The sequence below is a fragment of the Ciconia boyciana genome, chromosome 2 (genome assembly GCF_034638445.1).
Source record: "Ciconia boyciana chromosome 2, ASM3463844v1, whole genome shotgun sequence".
NCBI classification, from domain to species: domain Eukaryota; kingdom Metazoa; phylum Chordata; class Aves; order Ciconiiformes; family Ciconiidae; genus Ciconia; species Ciconia boyciana.
This window is the reverse complement of record NC_132935.1, coordinates 125,617,115-125,637,687: the sequence shown is the minus strand read 5'-3', so window position 1 is coordinate 125,637,687 and position 20,573 is coordinate 125,617,115. Positions and strand designations below refer to the sequence as shown.

General features: G+C 37.0%; 1 protein-coding gene across 3 annotated transcripts in view; it reads right to left on the bottom strand.

Annotated features, from left to right (window-relative positions):
- Positions 1–85: 85 nt before the first annotated feature.
- The window catches only part of TOP2B (DNA topoisomerase II beta), a 74,524-nt gene continuing 54,036 nt past the window's right edge, over positions 86–20,573 (bottom strand). For 2 of the 3 annotated variants that reach the window (XM_072853958.1, XM_072853956.1), the window contains exons 20-36: positions 19,735–19,883; positions 18,247–18,478; positions 16,659–16,793; positions 16,006–16,206; positions 14,142–14,337; positions 13,894–13,985; positions 12,958–13,113; positions 12,743–12,826; positions 11,471–11,668; positions 10,978–11,122; positions 8,412–8,570; positions 7,428–7,638; positions 6,839–6,921; positions 6,413–6,523; positions 1,774–1,890; positions 770–867; positions 86–571 (exon numbers count right to left, since the gene is read on the bottom strand). In XM_072853958.1, the coding sequence (XP_072710059.1) occupies positions 410–571; positions 770–867; positions 1,774–1,890; positions 6,413–6,523; positions 6,839–6,921; positions 7,428–7,638; positions 8,412–8,570; positions 10,978–11,122; positions 11,471–11,668; positions 12,743–12,826; positions 12,958–13,113; positions 13,894–13,985; positions 14,142–14,337; positions 16,006–16,206; positions 16,659–16,793; positions 18,247–18,478; positions 19,735–19,883 (2,529 nt within the window). In that variant the 3' untranslated portion in view covers positions 86–409. The remainder of the gene's footprint in view (positions 572–769; positions 868–1,773; positions 1,891–6,412; positions 6,524–6,838; positions 6,922–7,427; positions 7,639–8,411; positions 8,571–10,977; positions 11,123–11,470; positions 11,669–12,742; positions 12,827–12,957; positions 13,114–13,893; positions 13,986–14,141; positions 14,338–16,005; positions 16,207–16,658; positions 16,794–18,246; positions 18,479–19,734; positions 19,884–20,573) is intronic. The other variant, XM_072853957.1, reaches the window with a different exon arrangement.

The following is a 20,573-nucleotide window of genomic DNA, read 5'->3' as shown; positions in this document are numbered from 1 at the left end:
GGCAAAGAATAAAATATATTTATTTTAAAAAAAAACAACTGTGTAGAAGTAGTCCCTCTAGTCCAAATTCTACACACACACACCGTAGTTTTCCATTTTTTAATGTTTAAACTTCATTTCAAAAAGCAGGTTTGCTGTTTGCAACCATGACAATTAAAATGTGCTTTAGCACAGCTGTCTAGAACATCTCTACAAGCCAGTCAGACAAATACATGACATTTCAATGAGTAAAAAAGAGCATAAAACTGTAGGTGTAAGAACAAAATGTTAAAATGCCTACACACAATAATAAAAACCATCAATTACATTATCACATAAAATAAGTCAAATGTACAAAAGTTTGCGACAGAAGGGACAAAAGGACAACACAAGATATTTGTTGGAAAACATTTGTGTGCTCTTTGGGCACTTAATTAAACATATCAAAATCATCATCTTCATCAGACTCTGCAAAATATTTAACTTCTTTTCTAGCCCGGCCTGTCCGTGGCTTTGGGGCAGTTTCGGAGGCAAAGCCTGACTGAAAGATTTCCACATCAGAATCCTGGTCAAAAGCGGCCTTCTTGGATTTCTTTAGAAAAGAAAAGACAAATCAGTTGTGATGCTGTGTATGTGTTCCCTTTTAATATTCAGAATTGAAGGAAACCTTCTCTAACATCTAATTTCTAAACACACCTAAACCGCCATTATCATATTAGCAACCTATAATAAGAACATGTACATTTTATGTAATAATCCATTAGGTTCTTTTTACAAGGAGAAAACTGACCTTGCTTGGTGTTGATTTAGGTGTTTTCTTCCCAGGGTTGTATTCACCTTCATTTTCTGAACTGGATGCTTTCCTTTTCTTTGCCCCTCTACCTTTTCCTAGGTGAGAGAATATGATTTAACTTTGTTTTCTTTTTTTTTTTTTTTTTTTATTAAAACTCCAGAGTTCAGCAAACTGAAAAAAAACTATTGAAATTACTTCAACATGTAGACATACTAAAGTTCAAATTTGGTTTACAACTCAAGCTTCTTCACAACAGCAGTAAAATACAATATATTTTCTTTTCTCAGTTTTAAATCTTTTATACTTCTTCCAAAGTTACCATTCACCCTAGCAATTCAAGCTGTCGGTTCAAGACAGGGACAAATTTAATTAGATCAATGACTTCTAGACTTCTGAACTACTACAAGTCCTCAGTCACCTTCTGTACTGATTACACAGTATTAATTCACCTTTACTATTTAGTAAATTTACTGTTAACCTCAACTATCAACACTGGCACATCCTGTATAGATTCCTCTGATTACACCACTTGGTGTGCTGTGTTGTGAGGACTCTGACAACTGAGATACCAAAGAATTGGTTTAAAAAAAACAAACAAAAAAAACAAACAAAAAACCCCAGAAAATGCTACTTACTAGTATTACTACCAGAATTTTACTGTCTTGTAAAAAGCTGAGATCAAAGAAAATAAGCAGTGTCCAGTAGAACTGGTGAACCAAAAAGGGGAGGGTGGGGGGTGGGGGTGGAGCTATTAAATACATTCCCACCCATGAAGGTCAGATAAAAAGTTCACACATTGTTTGTCAAGAAAAGTCAGTAGGCTATATTTGTCACAGAAAAGGCTCATGGCTGAGTAATCTACTAGTAATTAATTGGCTAATAAATCAGTGTGGTACTAATTTTAGAGACACTAGTTCTGCTTCCTCATAAAAATGATTGTGAACCTGTTTTACAGAGAGCACAGATATGAGTGTTGAGCAGCACAGCACCAAAACTCTTACCTTTGGGTGCTGCAGTCTTCTTTGGAATGCCGAATTCTGAATCAGAGTCAGAGTTTACTGTTTCCACCTTCTTGGCCTTGGGAGCTCTTTTAGGTTTAGGGGGCACATCTAGTTTTGCTGTTAGAAGTTAGAGATACTAAATATGTTAAATTCACATATTGGTTAGAAGTATTAAATTTTATTAGATACTCCAATTACAGCGTAAATGGCAGATATTAAAACAAGATGAGAGGTTTCTGCACTTGGGGAAAACATACTTCAGCTTTTATGCTAAACTGCATGGAATAAACAGGATGTTTCCTTTGTCATACTTTGAGATGTATCAGTGCATCCAGTAAGTTCCAGTGGTTTTGATTAAATACTTTTTCATCTTTTTGAGCACAAAACAGGTTACTAGTAACTAAAGCAGCAAGAGAAGTTCTCCAAGTTGGATACTTTAAACACGTTTGGATACATTGCAGTGTTTATGGCTTGCTGCTTGTGACGTTTTTGCCTTCACAGTGGTACAACTGCAGGACAATCTTCCCCATGATTACTGCAGCAGTTTGAGAGACAGTGCATCTGACTCTGTGACATTGCTTTCTGTCAACCTCAGTGAGAAGAAACTTCAGAACAAGCAGAAAGGACAGGAGGCGGACATATCTGTGGATTTCTTAAAAGAATTTTAATTACTGCCACGCAACTAGTCTTGCCACCTTTAAAAGACAGTCATTGGTATGTTCACAAAATGGGTGACAAGGAATAGAACCATAGAATCATTTACATTGGAAAAGACCCTTAAGATCATCGGATAATGTGTTCTATATGCTTATGGAGGAGTCAGTCTTTTGCAGAACCCTCAGATACACTACTGACCTACACTCTATCAGCCATGAATACCTCAAAGATGATGAGATGCACGTAAAAACACTCCAGCTACCAGGAATGTGGACATTTGTGAGAACTCAAGCTTTCATTTATGATATCACTAGGGGAATGCGTTCAGACAACAAGAGAGTGTCTCCGCAAACTGTTTGGCTATGATGCCTTAAACTGCTACCCACTGGAGAGTCACAGCACAAAGACAGTTATGCCTTTCCAGCTTTTTGTGATAATACCTAGTGGGTAGTCCAAGTACTGGGTCCTGACAATAAAAAACATAAAGCCTTCTTTGGCATCACGTATGGGAAAAAAGAAATGGTGTTGGCTATGGCAGCATTTCAGGTAAGACTTGGAGAGGGATGCAACAATGCCTAGGATGGAAGTCAGGAACCATATTTGAAAGCAACTTGAAATAGGTCTCTCTAGGTATCTCAACTGGGAGAAACCAGCTGTATTAGCATAAAGTAAAACTAAGTAAGCACAAAGACCTACCAGTAAGCCTGGAAAAATTACACAGCAACTGAAAGCAGAAGGAATACTTTCTATAAGCAGCACCAAAAGTAAGTAGCTAGTTGTCAGTAAAGGAGGGGGCAGTGTTACCTGAAGGTACATGATTTTAGGTCCCATAAGGCAATGAAGTCCTTCATACAGGAAATAGCTTTTCCAGTGTAAGAAATGTAGACTAGGGGGCAGGGAAGGGAAAGATTCAGAAGTTTCATCAACTTGAAGATGACAAGCAGAAATTGTGACCAAGAGAATCTCAGTAGAAGGGATGCATTTTAGATCTAGGTGACATTCAACATCAGGAGCTGAGGTTTAGACGTCCTCCTACAGCACTGTGTATGTTTTGGCCAGGTGATTGTGCCTTGCACAGTTCCTCATGCTGTTAATATGAAATTTGCATACCAGACAGAAGCCAAGTATGCTCCATTCACAAGTACTACTCAGCACATATACCATGAGATGTAACTATCTTCAGCTGGCCCTGAGTCCTCGAGTTTGTTAGCTAATGTTAGAAAAGGGGCAGGCTTCTCACTGACAAACAAGGAATTGGGGAGAAGGAAACAACTGGCGAATGAAAGAGAGGTATGAGACACTGCCACAAACACTAGACTTGTTCTTCCCTTGAAACAGAGCCTGTCATCACTCGTCAACTCCTGTGAAGTCTGCCTGCAGAACACCAAGTCCAAAGGACAGCAAACCTCTTAATTGTTAGCTGGTGGCTAAAGTCATAGTCTCCATGGCTTCCAGAACACACATCTCCCTCCGTACTAACTCTAGTGGGATTCTGAACTGCTACCTTAGATTATATACATAATGCCTGCACAAGTGGGAAGGATCTCTGACAGCAACTAGACCGCAATCAGCTCAGCCAGCTCTCCACTAGGTATCATGACATGAAATGGAAGTCTGCAGTGGGGTCAATGTACACAGGCTTTCAAGAAGCCCAAGTTTTTGGTAGAAAGTTCAGGAATGGTATCAGTCGTACAGCTGAGTATGTCTCACTGCTAGAATCTCAACAGCTGGCTGGGCTATTCAAGGTGAGCAGCTGCTTATAATCAAAGAGTAAGACTGCTTTTCAGATTTCCCTTAGGCTTACTATAAAGCACTAGAACCACAGACCTCTCGAATAGTGCATGGAAAGCAAGCTCAGCAGTCTCTTGATCCTCTGTAGTGAACACCAGAGGTCAAGAGATTTCATTTCAAATTGACTGAAGTCTGAAAAGAAGCTGAACTCATACCTATTCCTTTATTTCTTCTCATTGAGAAGGGAATGTGGCTGTACACATAGCAAGGCACAACAAATGGTTCTTCAGTTTCAGCTTTCTATCCTCATAAATACAACTCTGAAGTCACAGAAAATAAAAAAACTCTGGAACAATTGTTTCAGCCACACAATAGGCATCCCCAGTGTGAGGATGAGTGGATGGAATATTACAATACCAGAAAATGGGTTTTGAAGGGGCTGCTGATACAGGGCATGAAGATTAGAATCAAGGAGACTACTAACAGGATAGCAGACGACCAATGAACTAAGCATGTTAGGTCATCACTGCACTGTCAAACCATGATCACGAAACTGTGGTCATGTCTAATCTGGGCAAAGAAGAAGATATGAAAACTGGTGAAAGCAACCTGTCATATTGTCACGCACTGAGAGGGAGACTGTGTCCCTAAGGCTACTCTGAAGGCAAAAATTTAACTTTTGCTTGAAAGAGAGCCTGTTTATACCTCGTTTGTGAGTATAAACGTTGATTAGAAACTCAGAAACAAATCACAGCTGTATTTTAAGGTTTCAAGTTAGGTTAATGACAACTCATCACATCCAGGCCTTCAAAAAACAGAGAGGGAGAAAGAGATTGAATGTTAAATTGCATCCATGCCTAGCTACTGCATAGACAGTTCTCTCTTGTATTTACTGAAGTACAGACGTTTAACATAAAAGACTATTTTATTAGAGATCAGCTATTTCTGTAAACAATCTTAATTTATTGTATTATAGAACTTTACTAGCTGAAAGTGTTTGAGAAGCATTCAGACATTCGCTGATTCAAACAGTTTACAAATTAGATTAAACACAATGCGGCAAGAAAGAGATTAGAAATAGGGAAGCAATGGGGGACAGGATGAAAAGACGATGCAATTCACTGGTACCTAGTATATAATACAAGATTTTTTTTCTTCTCATTTTTAAGAGAGTAAGTTAACTATTGTAACTGGCTGCTTTCTTGCAGATTTCCTTGAGATATCTTTTTTGGGAAGAATTAATACATTAAGTTCAGCTGCAAGTTGGTCAAAAGAAGTTTTAAAAAACAAAGGCCCCAGTATCACAGGGAAAAAAATGCTTTTGGAGGACAGAAGACTGAGCAGCAAGAAAAAAGGAAATTATCTGAAAGACATACAGGAAGAAAGGCAAAGATCTGAAAGCAACAAAATCCTCAGTCTATCATGTCCTAAGAACTGTGTTTTATAACCTATTTAAACTACTATTAGGTAAGAAAAAACATCATTTTCACCATTAATTATGGCAGGTGTCTAGCATAAGCTTTAAAACACATTTAGAAACAAGTGCAAGTCTTTCTCTAAAAAGTAGTACTAACAACCGATAAACCAATATTCCCCAAGGCAGACAGAGCAAAAAACCCTTATTCCTACAAATACTCAAGCACTACCACAGAAACAAATCCAAATAATAAACACGCTTGTCTTGGAATTGTCCTTAATTCCGTAACATAAGATCCTGCAAGATGCCAGTTCTAAAGGCCTGCCTAATAATTGAAAGAATTTATACCTCTGAAGTTTGAGGAGAGCCTTTCATCCTCCATTTCAAGAAGAAAAACAACTGTGCCGAGTGGAACTTACTGTGATAGCCTACTTAGGACATAAATATTTCTTGACTATTACTCCTTTGCACTTGCTCTCCTTCCTTTTGAAGTAAATAAGTTAGGTCCATTATAGAAGACTACCTTCAACCCCAAGGTCATCATGTTTCACTTATTCCCTGGGGGTAAAAACCTCCCATTAGTTAAACTAATCAAAGGCTGAACACCAACTCCATACGTGGAAAGTATTAAGTTTTGACACTACAGTAGCCAGTGGAAAGGAAGAAATTAATATCATTAAGGAGCTGGAAGAAGTTCACACCCTATGCTGAATTTCACCGAGTTCACAATAAATGAATGCAGTTCCCACTTTGAAGATGTGAAGAGACAATGCAAAGGTGGAGGAGATGAGTTTTAAATAAATGGATTGGCTTACAGGACAATCCTATACGTACCCTTTTTAGCAGCTACCGTTTTACTTGGAATTTTCTCTGTTTGTTTTGGGGCAAAAGATGATGAGAAAACAGGAGCAGAATCCTCTTCATCACTGTCCAATTTTGTTGTATCTACAATCACAGAGTATATTTAGAATAAGATTCATTCACTGCATATTTTAAATCATCAATATTAATTACAGTCAAAATTAATCTCAAAAAAGTGCTTCTGATACTACAGGTAGGCTATGGATGTACTGTGACTTTCTTATCTATGACACAAGCTTTGTTCATCTAAGGATCAGAACCTCCTTCCCCTTTCCCCTTTATAAATCTGGACATCCTTCTTCTATAACTACTGTGTGAAGTTTGTGTATACCACAAACTCCCTAATATATTCCATAACAGTTGCTATAAGATTAAACAGATCAGTGAAAACAAGCTCACCATCATCTGTCTTCTGAGAGTAAGACGGAAAAGAGAAGATGTTCCCAAAATCTTGATTTTTCTTGTCTTGAGACATTTTTCTACTTCGAAACAGGAAAAAGAAATTATGAGTTGCATTAACTACATACTGAAGTATGTAGACATTATAATATCCATATGAGATTACATTCCTGTTTTAGCACTATAAAGCACTTCTAGCATTTTTGCATATGCTTGCAGCAGTTAAACCCCTAAAATCACCATTCAGTCATGAACTTCAGGCATTTAAAATTAACAGAATTACATTTTTTTTGATAGTTCTGTATGCCAGACTGGCATAAGATGGAAAACAGAGAATCTTACAAAATGCAGTTTAACAGATGGTATTACTGACAGTGTACCATAATTTGGTTAAGTCATGTTTACCTCTGCATAGGTCAATTGCAAGAATGAGATACATACGCTTTAATTCCTCCCCTGTAAGGTATAAATTTTATTTTACATGGTACATGTAAGAGTAGTAACAAGTTGATGTTTCTCAGTTTTGTTCAGAGACTTCTGCATTCAAAAAATTATTAGTAAAGAAATACTGCTGCATTACAGTACTTACTCTGGAGATGGCTTTGATTTGGCTGGGGAGAAGTCATATTCATCTTTTTCTAAACTGTCTGAGGGAACAAACTCATCCTCTCTGTCATTTGTAACTGGAGAGGCTTTTACTTTGAGCTCATCCAAATCATTATTATTGTTGGCATCATCATCGTCATCATCGGCATCATCCTCTTCTTCTGAGAAGTCAAAAGTATACTTGGGCCTCTCAGCTAAAAAAAGAACATATATACACATTTAAAAATAGTTGTTTATGTTAATACATAAATAAACTAAAGTGGAAGTCACTAAACAATCCCTGCCTCAGAGTATACAAGACAAAAGACTGGGGGACAAGAAACTTGTTTGAGCCTGGAAGAATAAAGGGACATAATTTAAAGTGTTACCACATCACTGTGTTAGTACTTTTAAGGAATGAGAATCCTTCACTTACAATTGAGGTCTTCTTCAATCTATCATTTGAACATTCTTCCTAATCAAGTGCTTGAAAAATTGATCAACAATTTTCCAGAAAAATCTGTGTGGTTTTCTTAAACTATCAAGTATTTAGGTATTTTCCAAACTTTCAGTCTCCGATATTTTTGCTTTTCATGGACTGTTCAGAATTTTTTGGACAGATTTTTACTAGCCATTTGGGCTTTTGGGCCTTATTTGACAGTATAATTGCATTAGAGTAATTTTTTTGTTTGTAATGGTACTATCTTGTCTATTTCTTGTATAATTCACTTGTTTTTTGAGTAATTTCTATTCTACTGTTTAGAATAAGGGAAAAGATTTCTGGACCAAGTTACAAAATCTTTCATATCAACTCTTAAGTTCCTGGTATTGACATTAAGAGTTTTTTCACTAACTGCACAGTGAAGAAAATGTAATGCAAGTTATCTGTAGGAGATAAAGTCCTAAAGGAAGGCTATGGTCAAAGGAAAATGTAGGTTTGTAGTTTAAACTTTCAGTCACACTGCACAATTCACAAAACCTTGGGTACCTGCAGCTCTCCTAAGCAGAGAGTCTCTTGGAATAATCACAGGCTCATTCTCTTCTAAATCACTTTCAGACTTGGATTCATCATCTGACCATGGGTTTCGTTTCTTCACTTTTTTTGCACCGGACTTTGTAGATGATGGTGTTCTTCTTACCCTAGTACCTGCCACAAGTTAAAGCATTTACTACAGTCAGGGTAAAAAATATTTTCATATTTTCTAATCATTTATGATGCATAAATTTAGCACAAATTTTAATCTTAAAAAGTTCTCCTTTAAATGTTGTAAATTTTCTTCTCCTTCCTGAAGAAAAATTTAACTTGATGAAATGATTTCACACAGAACCTGACCCACTGCTGCCAAACAAATTTGTTTTATGACTGAAACACATAAAAGTCTCTAATTTGAAGTTTTAGCTCCTCTGCAGTCAAACTTCTGGTTTTTTAAAGGTTGCTGGGCTTTTCCAGGAAAAGAACAAGGAGTTTTCCATTATTCAGGGAACATGATCAGGAACAGTTACTGGAAAAACCCAATTAACATGGGAAGCAGAGGATACCCTATTGGGGGGTAACAATGCGGTCAGTCAATTGCAGGGCAAGCTCAGGTCAAGCTGGGCTAATGGGCTCTGGCTCAACACCAGCTAGGGTAGATTTGAGCTGCATGTAGACAACTCAGTCATAACTGCACTCAGTTACTCTATTCAGGTTGGATAATCCCCTGAATAATTAAAAACAGATCTTATCTCAGAAGAAGTATTTGTGTAACCACTTTTTATTCCTTTTTGTTTTTAAAACCTCACACTTAAACCTTCTCTTCTGTCTTTAGCTTTCTTTTTTGTTGCTGCCCTGTATTGGGTTTGCGTGGCAAGGTTTTGGTAGAGGGGGCTGTAGCACAGGGGTGGCTTCTGTGAGAAGCTGCTAGAAGCTTTCCCTATGTCTGACAGAGCCAATGCCAGCTGGCTCCAAGACGGAGCTGCCGCTGGCCAAGGCCAAGCCAAAGCCCAAGCCCATCAGTGATGGTGGTAGCGCCTCTGGGATAACATATTTAAGAAGGGGAAAAAGTAGCTGCGCAACAGCAACTGCAGCCGGAGGGAGGAGTGAGAATGAGAGAGAGAAACAACTCTGCAGACACCAAGGTCAGTGAAGAAGGAGGGGAGGAGGTGCTCCAGGCACCGGAGCAGAGATTCCCCTGCAGTCCATGGTGAAGACCACGGTGAGGCAGGCTGTCCCCCTGCAGCCCATGGAGGTCCACAGTGGAGCAGATATCCACCTGCAGCCCATGGAGGACCCCACGCCGGAGCAGGTGGATGCACCCAAAGGAGGCTGTGACCCCATGGGAAGCCCATGCTGGAGCAGGCTCCTGGCAGGACCTGTGGACCCGTGGAAAGAGAGGAGTCCATGCTGGAGCAGGTTTGCTGGCAGGGCTTGTGACCCCGTGGGGGACCCACGCTGGAGCAGTCTGTTCCTGAAGGACTGCACCCTGTGAAAAGGACCTACGCTGGAGCAGTTCATGAAGAACTGCAGCCCACGGGAAGGACTCATGTTAGAGAAGCTCGTGGAGGACTGTCTCCTGTGGGAGGGACCCCACGCTGGAGAAGGGAAGAGTGTGAGGAGTCCTCCCCCTGAGGAGGAAGGAGTGGCAGAGACAACATGTGATGAACTGACCGCAACCCCCATTCCCCGTCCCCCCTGCGCCACTGGGGGGGGAGGAGGTAGAGAAAATCGGGATTAAGTTAAGCCTGGGAAGAAGGGAGGGGTGTGGGGTACGGTGTTTTAAGATTTAGTTTTTATTTCCCATTATCCTACTCTGATTTGATTGGTAATAAATTAAACTAATTTCCCCAAGTCGAGTCTGTTTTGCCTGTGACGGTAATTGGTGAATGATCTCTCCCTGTCCTTATCTTGACCCATGAGCCTTTCATCATATTTTCTCTCCCCTTTCCAGCTGAGGAGGGGGAGTGATGGAGCAGCTAGGTGAGCACCTGGCATCCAGCCAGGGTCAGTCAACCACATGCCCCCCTGTTACTACATATTTCTCAAACAGTAATAATAAATTCCTACTAACAGAGGAAAAAGGAAATTTAACATAGACATTGGTTAGTCTGCCAAGCCATAACGTGCGTAACTTTTAAAAAGTCAGAATGACTGAATATGTCAATAGGAAAATATACTTATTTAATCAAGTTTTACAGTCTATACTATTACTCAGACTGAAGGTGAGTGCCATGTCCTTCAACATCAGAGAGCATACAAACTAGAAATTTCAGTTTGCACAGAATTAGTCTAATTATGTAAAAATAATCTATTTTTCTACTCACAAATTCAAAGATTTAGACCCCCCAAAAATCAAATGTAGAAAATGTAAGATCCAGCACCCCCAGAAAAGCAGCTTACACAACAGAAATTTCAGCAGAGTACTTTCAAGTGTTTCCACCCATCTCTTTAGGGAAGAAAACCAGATTAAATAGTGATTATTATGGTATATTTCCCTTCTCACTATGTGTTAAAAATATATTTAATGCCCAATTAGTATACACATCCAAGGTTAACTATGACTGTGTAAGGATCTTACCAGGCTCCTTCTTCTCTCTCTTAGGTTTAGGGGTTTTAGTTGCTGTGGTTGATGTATTCAGCGAGTCATCCCCACCACCCTCAGCTGGCACACCACCAAATTCTTCATCAAATTCCATTTTTATTGCTAGAGAATCAGTTTCACCCTAAAAATATAAAAAAGTTGGGCAAAATAAAATAAATTACACCTTTATATTTCAAGATAGAACTGGAATAGTTTTGGAGAGGCTAATAAATGAAATTAGACTAGTATATTGACATTTGTGGAACAGTCTTGGAAAGAAGAAATCTCAATAAAAACACCTGAACAATAATTAGTCACAAGAGGCTTGCAAAAGTAAAAGAAATCCAGTATTAACTTCTTCATGCATTAGGTCAGCAAAACAGTATAAATACAGCATTGAGGTCTAGCAGTTTGGATTTATGCTACCAGAGTACAAAAATATAGCAGTTAAATAATAAATAATCTAACCATAGCAATAGTTTTGATTTACCTTTTTCTTTTTCAGCAATTTCCTACTGGCATCAGCTTTCATGGCAGATGTAATCTGTGGAACTATTCTTCTGCCAAATGGTGACGGCATGGTCTCTTCCAACTGAAGTTTCTTCATCTTGGGTTTACCAACTTTGCCTTTTATTGGTTTGCCAACCATGCCAGCCAAAACATCTTCTCTTTCCTGTGCTTCTACTTTCTAACAAACAAGTGGGGCGGGGTAGAGGGAAGACGTTCTTTTTTAATGAGGACAAAGTGGAGCACGGTTATTATTTAAGATTCATTTCCTTTTAACATGGAGCATAAGACTTCCCTTAATTCTCACTTGAATTGTAACACATTTTCCAGTAATGGAAAACCAACCACTTAATCTTGGTAAATTCTTCATTACCCTGTACAGTTAAAAACTACACTTTTATTCAATATTAAATAAATAGGAACTTTTGGATGCCGCTAGACTGAAAAATCTTTCTTTTTTCAAGTTTCTGTTTCTCATGTATGTGTCTGGGTACTGATGTAACTTTTCAGTATTTCACTGTTTAATTTAAGCAGCTAGTTTCTAGAGTCATTTTTAAGGCACATTTTCCAGTCCTTTAATCAGCTTTTTTCACAGTATGAACATACAGCTGAAATACAGACATCTGAGCAGAACACTTCCAATTGCAGCTGTACCACGAGCACACAGAGAAATAAAACAAACATCTTATTTCTATTATCCTGTGTCACTTCAAAAGATTACATTAGCCCTTTTCAGGCAACATTGAAAGCTGAGGCTCAGCAAGTTATCCACCAATAGGACTTTACCTTTTTCCAGAGTTACTGATGAGGCAAAGTAAGAGCCCCTCATATAGTACTTACAGTCTACACACTTTGTTCCTACATCTACAGCTTTGCATTTGGCAATACTTATTGCCTCACAACCAATTAGATCATGTAGAACTACTATAATTATTGCTATTACCAGTTACTACTCCCATTTTTTTGTGGCATCTGAAAACAGATATTTTCCTGGTCATTTTTCTTTTATCATCACTGACTTGGAAGAAACATTAAATTGTACAGATGCAAGAGACAATCCCTGAGGAACACATCTAGAAACACAAATACCCAATATTGATTTCCCACTTATTTGGGGGTCTATCTGCTTTTAATCCAAAATGTGGTAATTTTTATTAATTTTTGCTTAAATGTTAATATTTTTAATTAATTAATGCTTTTAATAAAATTAATTTAGATTTAATATTTTTAGAAAGATAGGTAAAATAGAGCATACCTCAAGCTCTTCAACAAAGGCCGCTAAATCTTCTTTCCAGAGATCTGAAGAAGATTTCCTTTTAAGGTCATTTAGTTCTCTCTCCTAAAACATGAAAGTAGTATATAGAATGTAAGTTACAACTAAAATAAATACTATCAAAACTGAACATTCACAATTAGACACATCAGTAATTACTATATCATTTTAGAACAAGCCTTCCACGGTGTACCAACCTTTGAATCTCTCTGCTTAATTAACTCTTCTACTTTCTCTTTCGTGAGTGACCAGAGAGACATATTTAAGATATAGTTAAAGTCAGGGCCAGAAGTTGAGCCAGAAGCAGAGGAAGCATCATCATTCGGGTTCTGTGGGTCCTCCTCTTCTGCTGCCTAAAGTGAAATATTCATAATTACAAGTATTAATAATCTCAGCTCTATGCATGAACTGTAACACTGCTCCAAAGCACCATCATAGAGTAGTAAGGTGTGCCCTCCTAGATTCAATAACTTGAACATTTTTCTGGACCTTTCCAAAAGGCCATGTTCCTGTGACCTTCTACAGTTGGATTATTTAATCATTAGTTTCATCTTTCCATAGTAAAGCATGAAATTAAACTTGTCATATATCTCTTTTGGAACAATAAAAAAACCTCCTGGGTTTTAAAAAAGCAGAAATAAATATAGGTCAAGGTCAAATTTATTAAAGTAAGTTCAAAAGTCACACCTTTATAATATTCATGTTTCATTACAGAAAATAAATAATTACATTTTGCAATCATATGACAAATAAATAATAAGGAGAAAATCAGTTATATGTGTGGGGTACCTGATGCAGCATTTTATGTATCAGCCAGTCAGAAATCAAGTTGCCAGATTTGATTTGGGTACATTAAGAAATTCAATCCTCTGCATTCTCATTTTCAGCCTTGTATTATCTAGTTTTCTTCTAAGAATAATCCATATATGATACCAATATTATGTTACAATATTTTTGTACAAGTTTAATGTATTTTTTAAAATGAAAGCCAATAAGGAGCAATGAATAATCTTTTTAAAGTGTTATGTGTGTTATAAATTAAGTTAGACTACTAGAAAACAAACATCTGAATAAATTAGTATCATCTGTAACATTAACAGCACCAAATATATCCAGAGATTTCAGATTATTACCTTTTCCTGTGCTTCTTTCCAGGCTTTTACTGGATCAGATTCATAACCTCTCTGGACCAACATCTGAATCAAATCTCTTTTTGATCTGTTCTCTATAAGACACACACACAACACCAGGAAAAAAAAAGAAAAAGAAAAAAAATCAGCATAATGAAAATAAAGGTCTTACATGCAAGTACATTTTACTATATTTAAATCATTTCCAGATTTCCTCCCATTGCTACCAATTCTAACTTACATTTACTCACCTATGGTAATTTTTCCTTGTATCTTCTCTAGAATGAAACGAGCTTGATTGTTAAGCTTGGTAGATTCTGCACCCAACATTCCCACAAGCCATTCCTTGCGTAAACTATAGTAATGTAATCGCAAATCAAAGAACTCCTTCAAGATGTCTTGCACAGTTTCGTACTTCTTTAAACATCCCATATGATCAAATAGCACCTATAAAATACATAATATACTGCTTGAGAGAGATTGCATAAGTCAAAACTTTGTTAACCTTTGTGTACGAGTTTATTTCTACTGCACATATACACACGCCATACAAAAAGTGGTATTTTGAAGACTGTGAATTCAAACCTTACTATGGAACTACACAGCGCATAGCTTTTATTTTTATTCACAAGTGGATTTAAGATGAGATTTATGGTAACACGTTTGAACAGGAAGACAGCTACATAGAGAAATATGCCTGAATTCAGTTGAATGACTAATTTTATCTAAATATGAAAGCACAAGTTTAGTAGCACCTAATGATTCACAACTATTTAACATAACAGTTGAAAAGCATCTTGAATAATCTTTCAGTTCAGCTGTGAAATCTGCCACTTTTCAGCTATGAAAACTGCCCTCCTTCAACTTCAAGCACAAAGAAAGTAAGAAATCATTTTTACATCATGGGTGGAATCAATCCTGCCTGACTTCTGACATCTCCAGTTTAGACATTTATAGGTGAACTAGTCACCCTAGGCGCCCTCTACAGAAAGAAATAAGCCCCTCTAGAGGGCAATTAATCCATCTAAAGTATCTATTTGGGAGTCGGGTGAACAATGTCTAGCTCACATAACTTTTTAAGATGCTTACACTAGGGCAGATTAATTCCTACACATACACAGAAACCAGCCCTTACTATTTATTTCAGTAGGCAGAAAACGCAGGATTAAGCTGCAAAACATTTTGTACTCAGTTAAACATTAATTTGAAGACATTCTCACAGTAGTTCATAAGGTTCTTTCAACTTGTGAGAAGTACTATCAACTTGATTTAGTAGACTGGCTTTTCAAGCACAATCTACAAAATGGGTTGAGCAAGGCCTTTTTCCTCTTCCAATTCTATGGTCTTTAATTTATTTTTAACCTATTTTCACATAGCTTTTGCTTTATACAACAATAGCAACAGTAATGGTATTTTTGCTTTGTGACAATATGTGAAAGTAGTATCTATCATAAAAAAAATAGAACTATTTTTTCAGTCTCTGTAAAGACAGGTTGTTTGGAAATATTCTGGTAGAAATTATCTTACAATTCAAATCCTTCTCATAATAGACAGACGTATATTTACTGACATTCTTACTCCCATCTTGCTACAAGCAGAATAAACCATATGAGCAATTTACATCACTATTATGTCTTCAGCAGGTCAAGGATACTGTTTTCTATACCTTACAACCTAAAATGAGATTTATGTTGGTAGAAACACAGGATCATTTAACTCCTATTAGAGGAGTAATAGTCCTGCATAAAGCGCAATTCTGCAAATGTAACTTCTCTCAAGTTTAAAACTCAAATCTAATTATAATGTGGCAGAAAGTTATTTGTATGATCTACTTTACATTAACTATTTTTGGTTAGCTGCACAGGAAATTTTCATTTACAGGAAAATAACCACCCCGAGCCTGTCTAATTTGGTTTGAGAGATTCATCAGGACTAAAATGGATTTGCTGATCCATATTGACTTAATATTTGTCATCACTACTATTTTCTACTATTGAAACAATTTCAAATCCACAATACACTGTTCAATACCAAGTACCAAAGTACACTACAAAAACATTTGAGTTTGCAACAAGCAACCATAAGGATTCTGATAGCCAAACATGAAAAAGTTACCATAGAATTACAAGTAAGACTTGTTTGAAGCTTAAAAACTTTGTGCAATCCAGCAGCTTCTGCCTGTGCAAGTTTTTCTTCTGTCATCTTCACAACAAATTTCACAGTTGTATCAGTGTGGTATTCCTTATAGTCAGAAATTAATGCTGGAGTTTTTTCAGTCCCATTCAACATAGGTTCTAGAACCTGTTCTTTGTACACCTATTAAAAATAGGGTAGCAAAAAACAGAAACAATTCTTAAAATCCCTAATTCTTAAACCAACTGAACAACATAAGATTTCAAAGCTTTGTGCATTACATCTGATACCAATTATAATTTACAGAACCAGTATAACCTGCAAAATGCAGGCCAAGAGTAGCACAAACATAAGAGGCATCTAACAAGGACAGAAAAGTCTACTTAAAAGAAAAAGGAATTAAATATTAATTCAGCAGGAGAAGCAGGTATTCTTTGTAGTATGGACAGCAGATGGCACAAGTAGAAAACCATCTTCTACAAAGGCACACAAAAGAATGAAACCAGGTTCCCTTCCATGTATGTATAGTCATCAGAAATTGTGTTAAAAGTTCATCCGGATGTAGGATTAAATAATTTAATAAGGAACTTTTAATTGTTTTGGTTTTTATGTAAATGTATTTCACTGTTACTTACCTGGGTCCATGTCCTTACAGGAAGCTCTGTAATTTCTACTGTATTCCTGTCCACCACAAATATTTCACCACTGACTACATACTGGTTTTGACCAAGTTCCTGAATGGTTCCTTTGAAGTTTTTGTAGTTTGGGAGCTGAAATTTCAAAAACCAGCAAAGCGGTAATAATCGTTACAATAAAACATCAGGAAAATATTTGTTTCCCATACGCCATACAGCTATCAATTTATATTGCACTAGTCCATCAACCAGCCTCTCATGTCTGTGAAAATCTTAAGTCATAGGAAAAATACTACAGAAAAAACAGAATACACACATGCAAGTGACAGGAGCAAGTATCTTAACATCTATAGAGTAGATACAGGATTAAGAAGATGCAGCTGAACCCAGTGAGGTAGTGGGTTTTTTTGTTTGTGGGTTTTTTGGGGTTTTTTTCTTTTTAAAAAAAAACTGCAAGCACAGATAAGGCATGACAGAAACCAGATTAACACCCCAGTCTCACAATAACTTTAGAGAAGTGGTGCTACCTCCCCTAACCATTTTTTTTATTCTTGTGCTGTTTGGCAAAGATAGTGGAACCCATCCAGTTTAAAAAGTAACTAACAGGGTGGGGAATTTTTTTAACTGAATTGATTCCCTTATCCAGCTTACCATGCAGCCACAAACACATACCAGCATACAGAAAGGAGCTAGATGGAGGCAGAACTGCCTCTTTCAACCACAGTGAAGCTTCAATTGACTGTGAGACTACACAGAAGGCCTAGGAATCCTAAAGGAAGGGCAATGGATTGCATTAATTAAAAAAAAAATTAAAAAATCTATTCATTGTTCCCAAGAATTTGCAAAAGGAAATTCACCATGTCATGAAAACTGATACTGCACACTCAGTGAACTGTGGTCTAAGAAAAGAAGAAATTATGTTTCTGCTTCTATGACTTGGTAAACACAGCAAAGTAGCAATATCCATCAGTTGTAAAATAAAGGTTACATTATCTGTATTTCATCTGTTGGTTAGAGATATTCTGGGTTCACCCAGTATTCTTCCTGTCCACATTTTTTCAAGTATACACCACTTCCAAGACTTACTATAAAATTTTAAATAAAGGAACAGAAGCTAGATGCAGTTCAGAAGCTGCTGATTTTCTTGAACAGTGACAATATCTTCTCCTATGCTTACAGATATATAAAAGAGAGTACAATTCAGACAAGACAGAGGAAACGTTAAGTTTGGCTGAAGATAAGTAGTACCACCTCAAAAAGGAAAGAGCGGTACAACTTTTTACTCTACTGCCATGTCATAACTACCCTGTAAGACTTGCAACTGTGAAGGCTTACAGTCAGCAGACTGAAGAAAAAGTCCTCTGAAATAATTGGAAAAATACAAATTGCAATGTTTTTGCTTCAAGGTGAACTTCCCCAGCCTCATCCCAACAGTCAAGTAAAGCTCCTACACAAAATTACTGGGACAATCCAACTCAGATGTTCCAATAATCAAGCATTTCTAGAGTGATATGAATTAATTTTGTAAGTACAAAATAAGGTTTGTTTAGCAAACACATAAAATACCAGTATATACTATTATTTTTACCATTGGGTGGGGATCTAAGCCATCCAGCATTCGTCTGACATTGTTTACAATCTCTCTGGTATCATAGTTTGGAAGTTTGCAAGCCCATCCGGTACCAATTCCTTCAGCTCCATTTACTAAAACCATAGGAATGATGGGAATATACCATTCAGGCTCTACACGTTGGTTGTCATCATAAAGGAATTTAAGCAAGTTGTCATCCACTGATGGAAAAAGCAGCCTTGCTAAAGGGCTTTAAAAAAGAAAAAGAAGAAAACTGTTTATCTGGAGTCCAGTAAGTAAAGTACATAATGCTTTAACAGTCCATGGGTCCAGATATGATCTATTTGTAGATATTTCTCATGTCTTCCTTTCTCTTTGCCATTCTGAAGCTAAAAATACAATGTACATAGCTCCTGAGAAAAGGAAGGTCTTCCCAATGGAAGAGCGTGTTCATAACAGATGATGTTTGTTTCCTTCACAGTAACACATGTACACAATACACTAGTAATTGATGACATTTAACATCTACAAAAATATGATTCTTTGAAGTGTTCAGAACACACAGTTCAATGTGACAGTAGGTCACCCAGTAATAAAGCAACACAGCATGGAAATAGTTGCAGAACTTTGTTGCTTAATTGTAAGGCCTAGCAGTCTCTGAAAATTCTACCAGGGTTTTACTGGTGACTCCTTTTGCTCATCTGGAACACTGTCCTGGGTGAATACAATTTCTAGCACCTCATGCAAAACGGAAAATGTACAAAACTAGGTTGCTACAGAAAGAACATATATGAGAAAGGGAATAAAACCTGATACTTATAAAGCTTACAATTAGAGGAAAAGAAGAAACTACAAGGAATTTTAGGCAAAATATCACACTAAAATTAGGAAATAAAAGAAGCAACATAACTTATAAAAATACTACAGTTTACATTAAGGAACACATCCTAACACTCTGCACACCAAATTGAATTTCAAGGTATTAGCTGTGAAAAACCAGCATTGAATTAGGTCTTCATTATTAATTATGTATGTGTAATTTAGCTTGATATGAAGAAACTCATCTGAAAGGAAAAGAATCCATCTCAACTTTCAAGTCTATGCTGAGTTGCAGGACTTATCACCAGGTGGCAATACACTTTCTACTGTGAAACTGAACAGATTTCACACTCAACAGGGAAACTGAAAGCTACTTCTGCAAGAAGTCACAATTTAAGATCAGTAACTAATCTGCCATCATCTACATTTTCAGTCTTCAGCCTTATGACTCAAAGTTCAATTCCTTAAAAGCTACAATTCCCACAACACTTCTATGCATGGAAAATCATGCAAAAAATCCATGTGCAAAAACACACTTATAGATATAAAGCAGAATTTGAGCTTCTATCAAAATATTCCAGTTGTCCCCCATTCCTTTCCCACAAAAAAACCCGTAGCGTTGTGAAAGGATTAGTTTGATGACAAGGTTTTTTAAAAGCATGCATTTAGCTTCACATTTGTGTTTACCTTAACATGGTGAAAATATAGCGAGGGCTGGCAGCATCCTTTCCACCATGAAGCCTGGTACCAAACTGACCAATAGGTTGTAGCAGATTAACATTGTTACTGCCAACAAAGTTCTGAGCCAAGTTGACAATAGTCATCATTAATGCTTGCTGCAAGAAAATACATTCATAGTAATAAGTATAAGAAGAGATAGTCTTTCCTAATTGGCCAATAAAATATATTTTTAATGCCCCAAAATTCTGTGACTAACCTGAATTCAATTTAAAAAAAGTAGCCTCCCTGAGAAAGGAATATTGTAAACCTATTACAAGAGCTGCCGGCAAAACATAATGCTTCCTCTTCCACAGCCACATTGCCTCCCTGATTTAAGTGTCCTTACATTCTCTGCTTACGAAAACCCCTGGACTTCTCTGTTTTTTCTAAAGCACTTCTCTGGAGGAATGAAAGGGGCACAAACTGACTGCACTTACTACTGCACAAAATACTACTCATTGCTTTTAAAGGGAGAGAAGAAGGGATGGAGAGAGACTGTTAATATAGCAACTCTTGCTAATATTTCAGATAAATATAAACAAAACAGGAGACAGAAAGAATCTTTGTTCCAACACTGTATCAGGTTTTTGAAGAACAGTATCTCTTCTTCTTACCTTAAAAGACTATATTTCTTGTTTAAGACAAAAATTGTCCTAGTACATAATTCCTATATTCCTATGATTTGAGAATCTCGAAGTTACCTAGTTACCTACTATTTCACCACAAACTATTTGGGATACCACTGTGCACAAAGACTTGGAAAGAATGGAAATATGCTGTCTTATTAAGCTATATATACTGTTTGG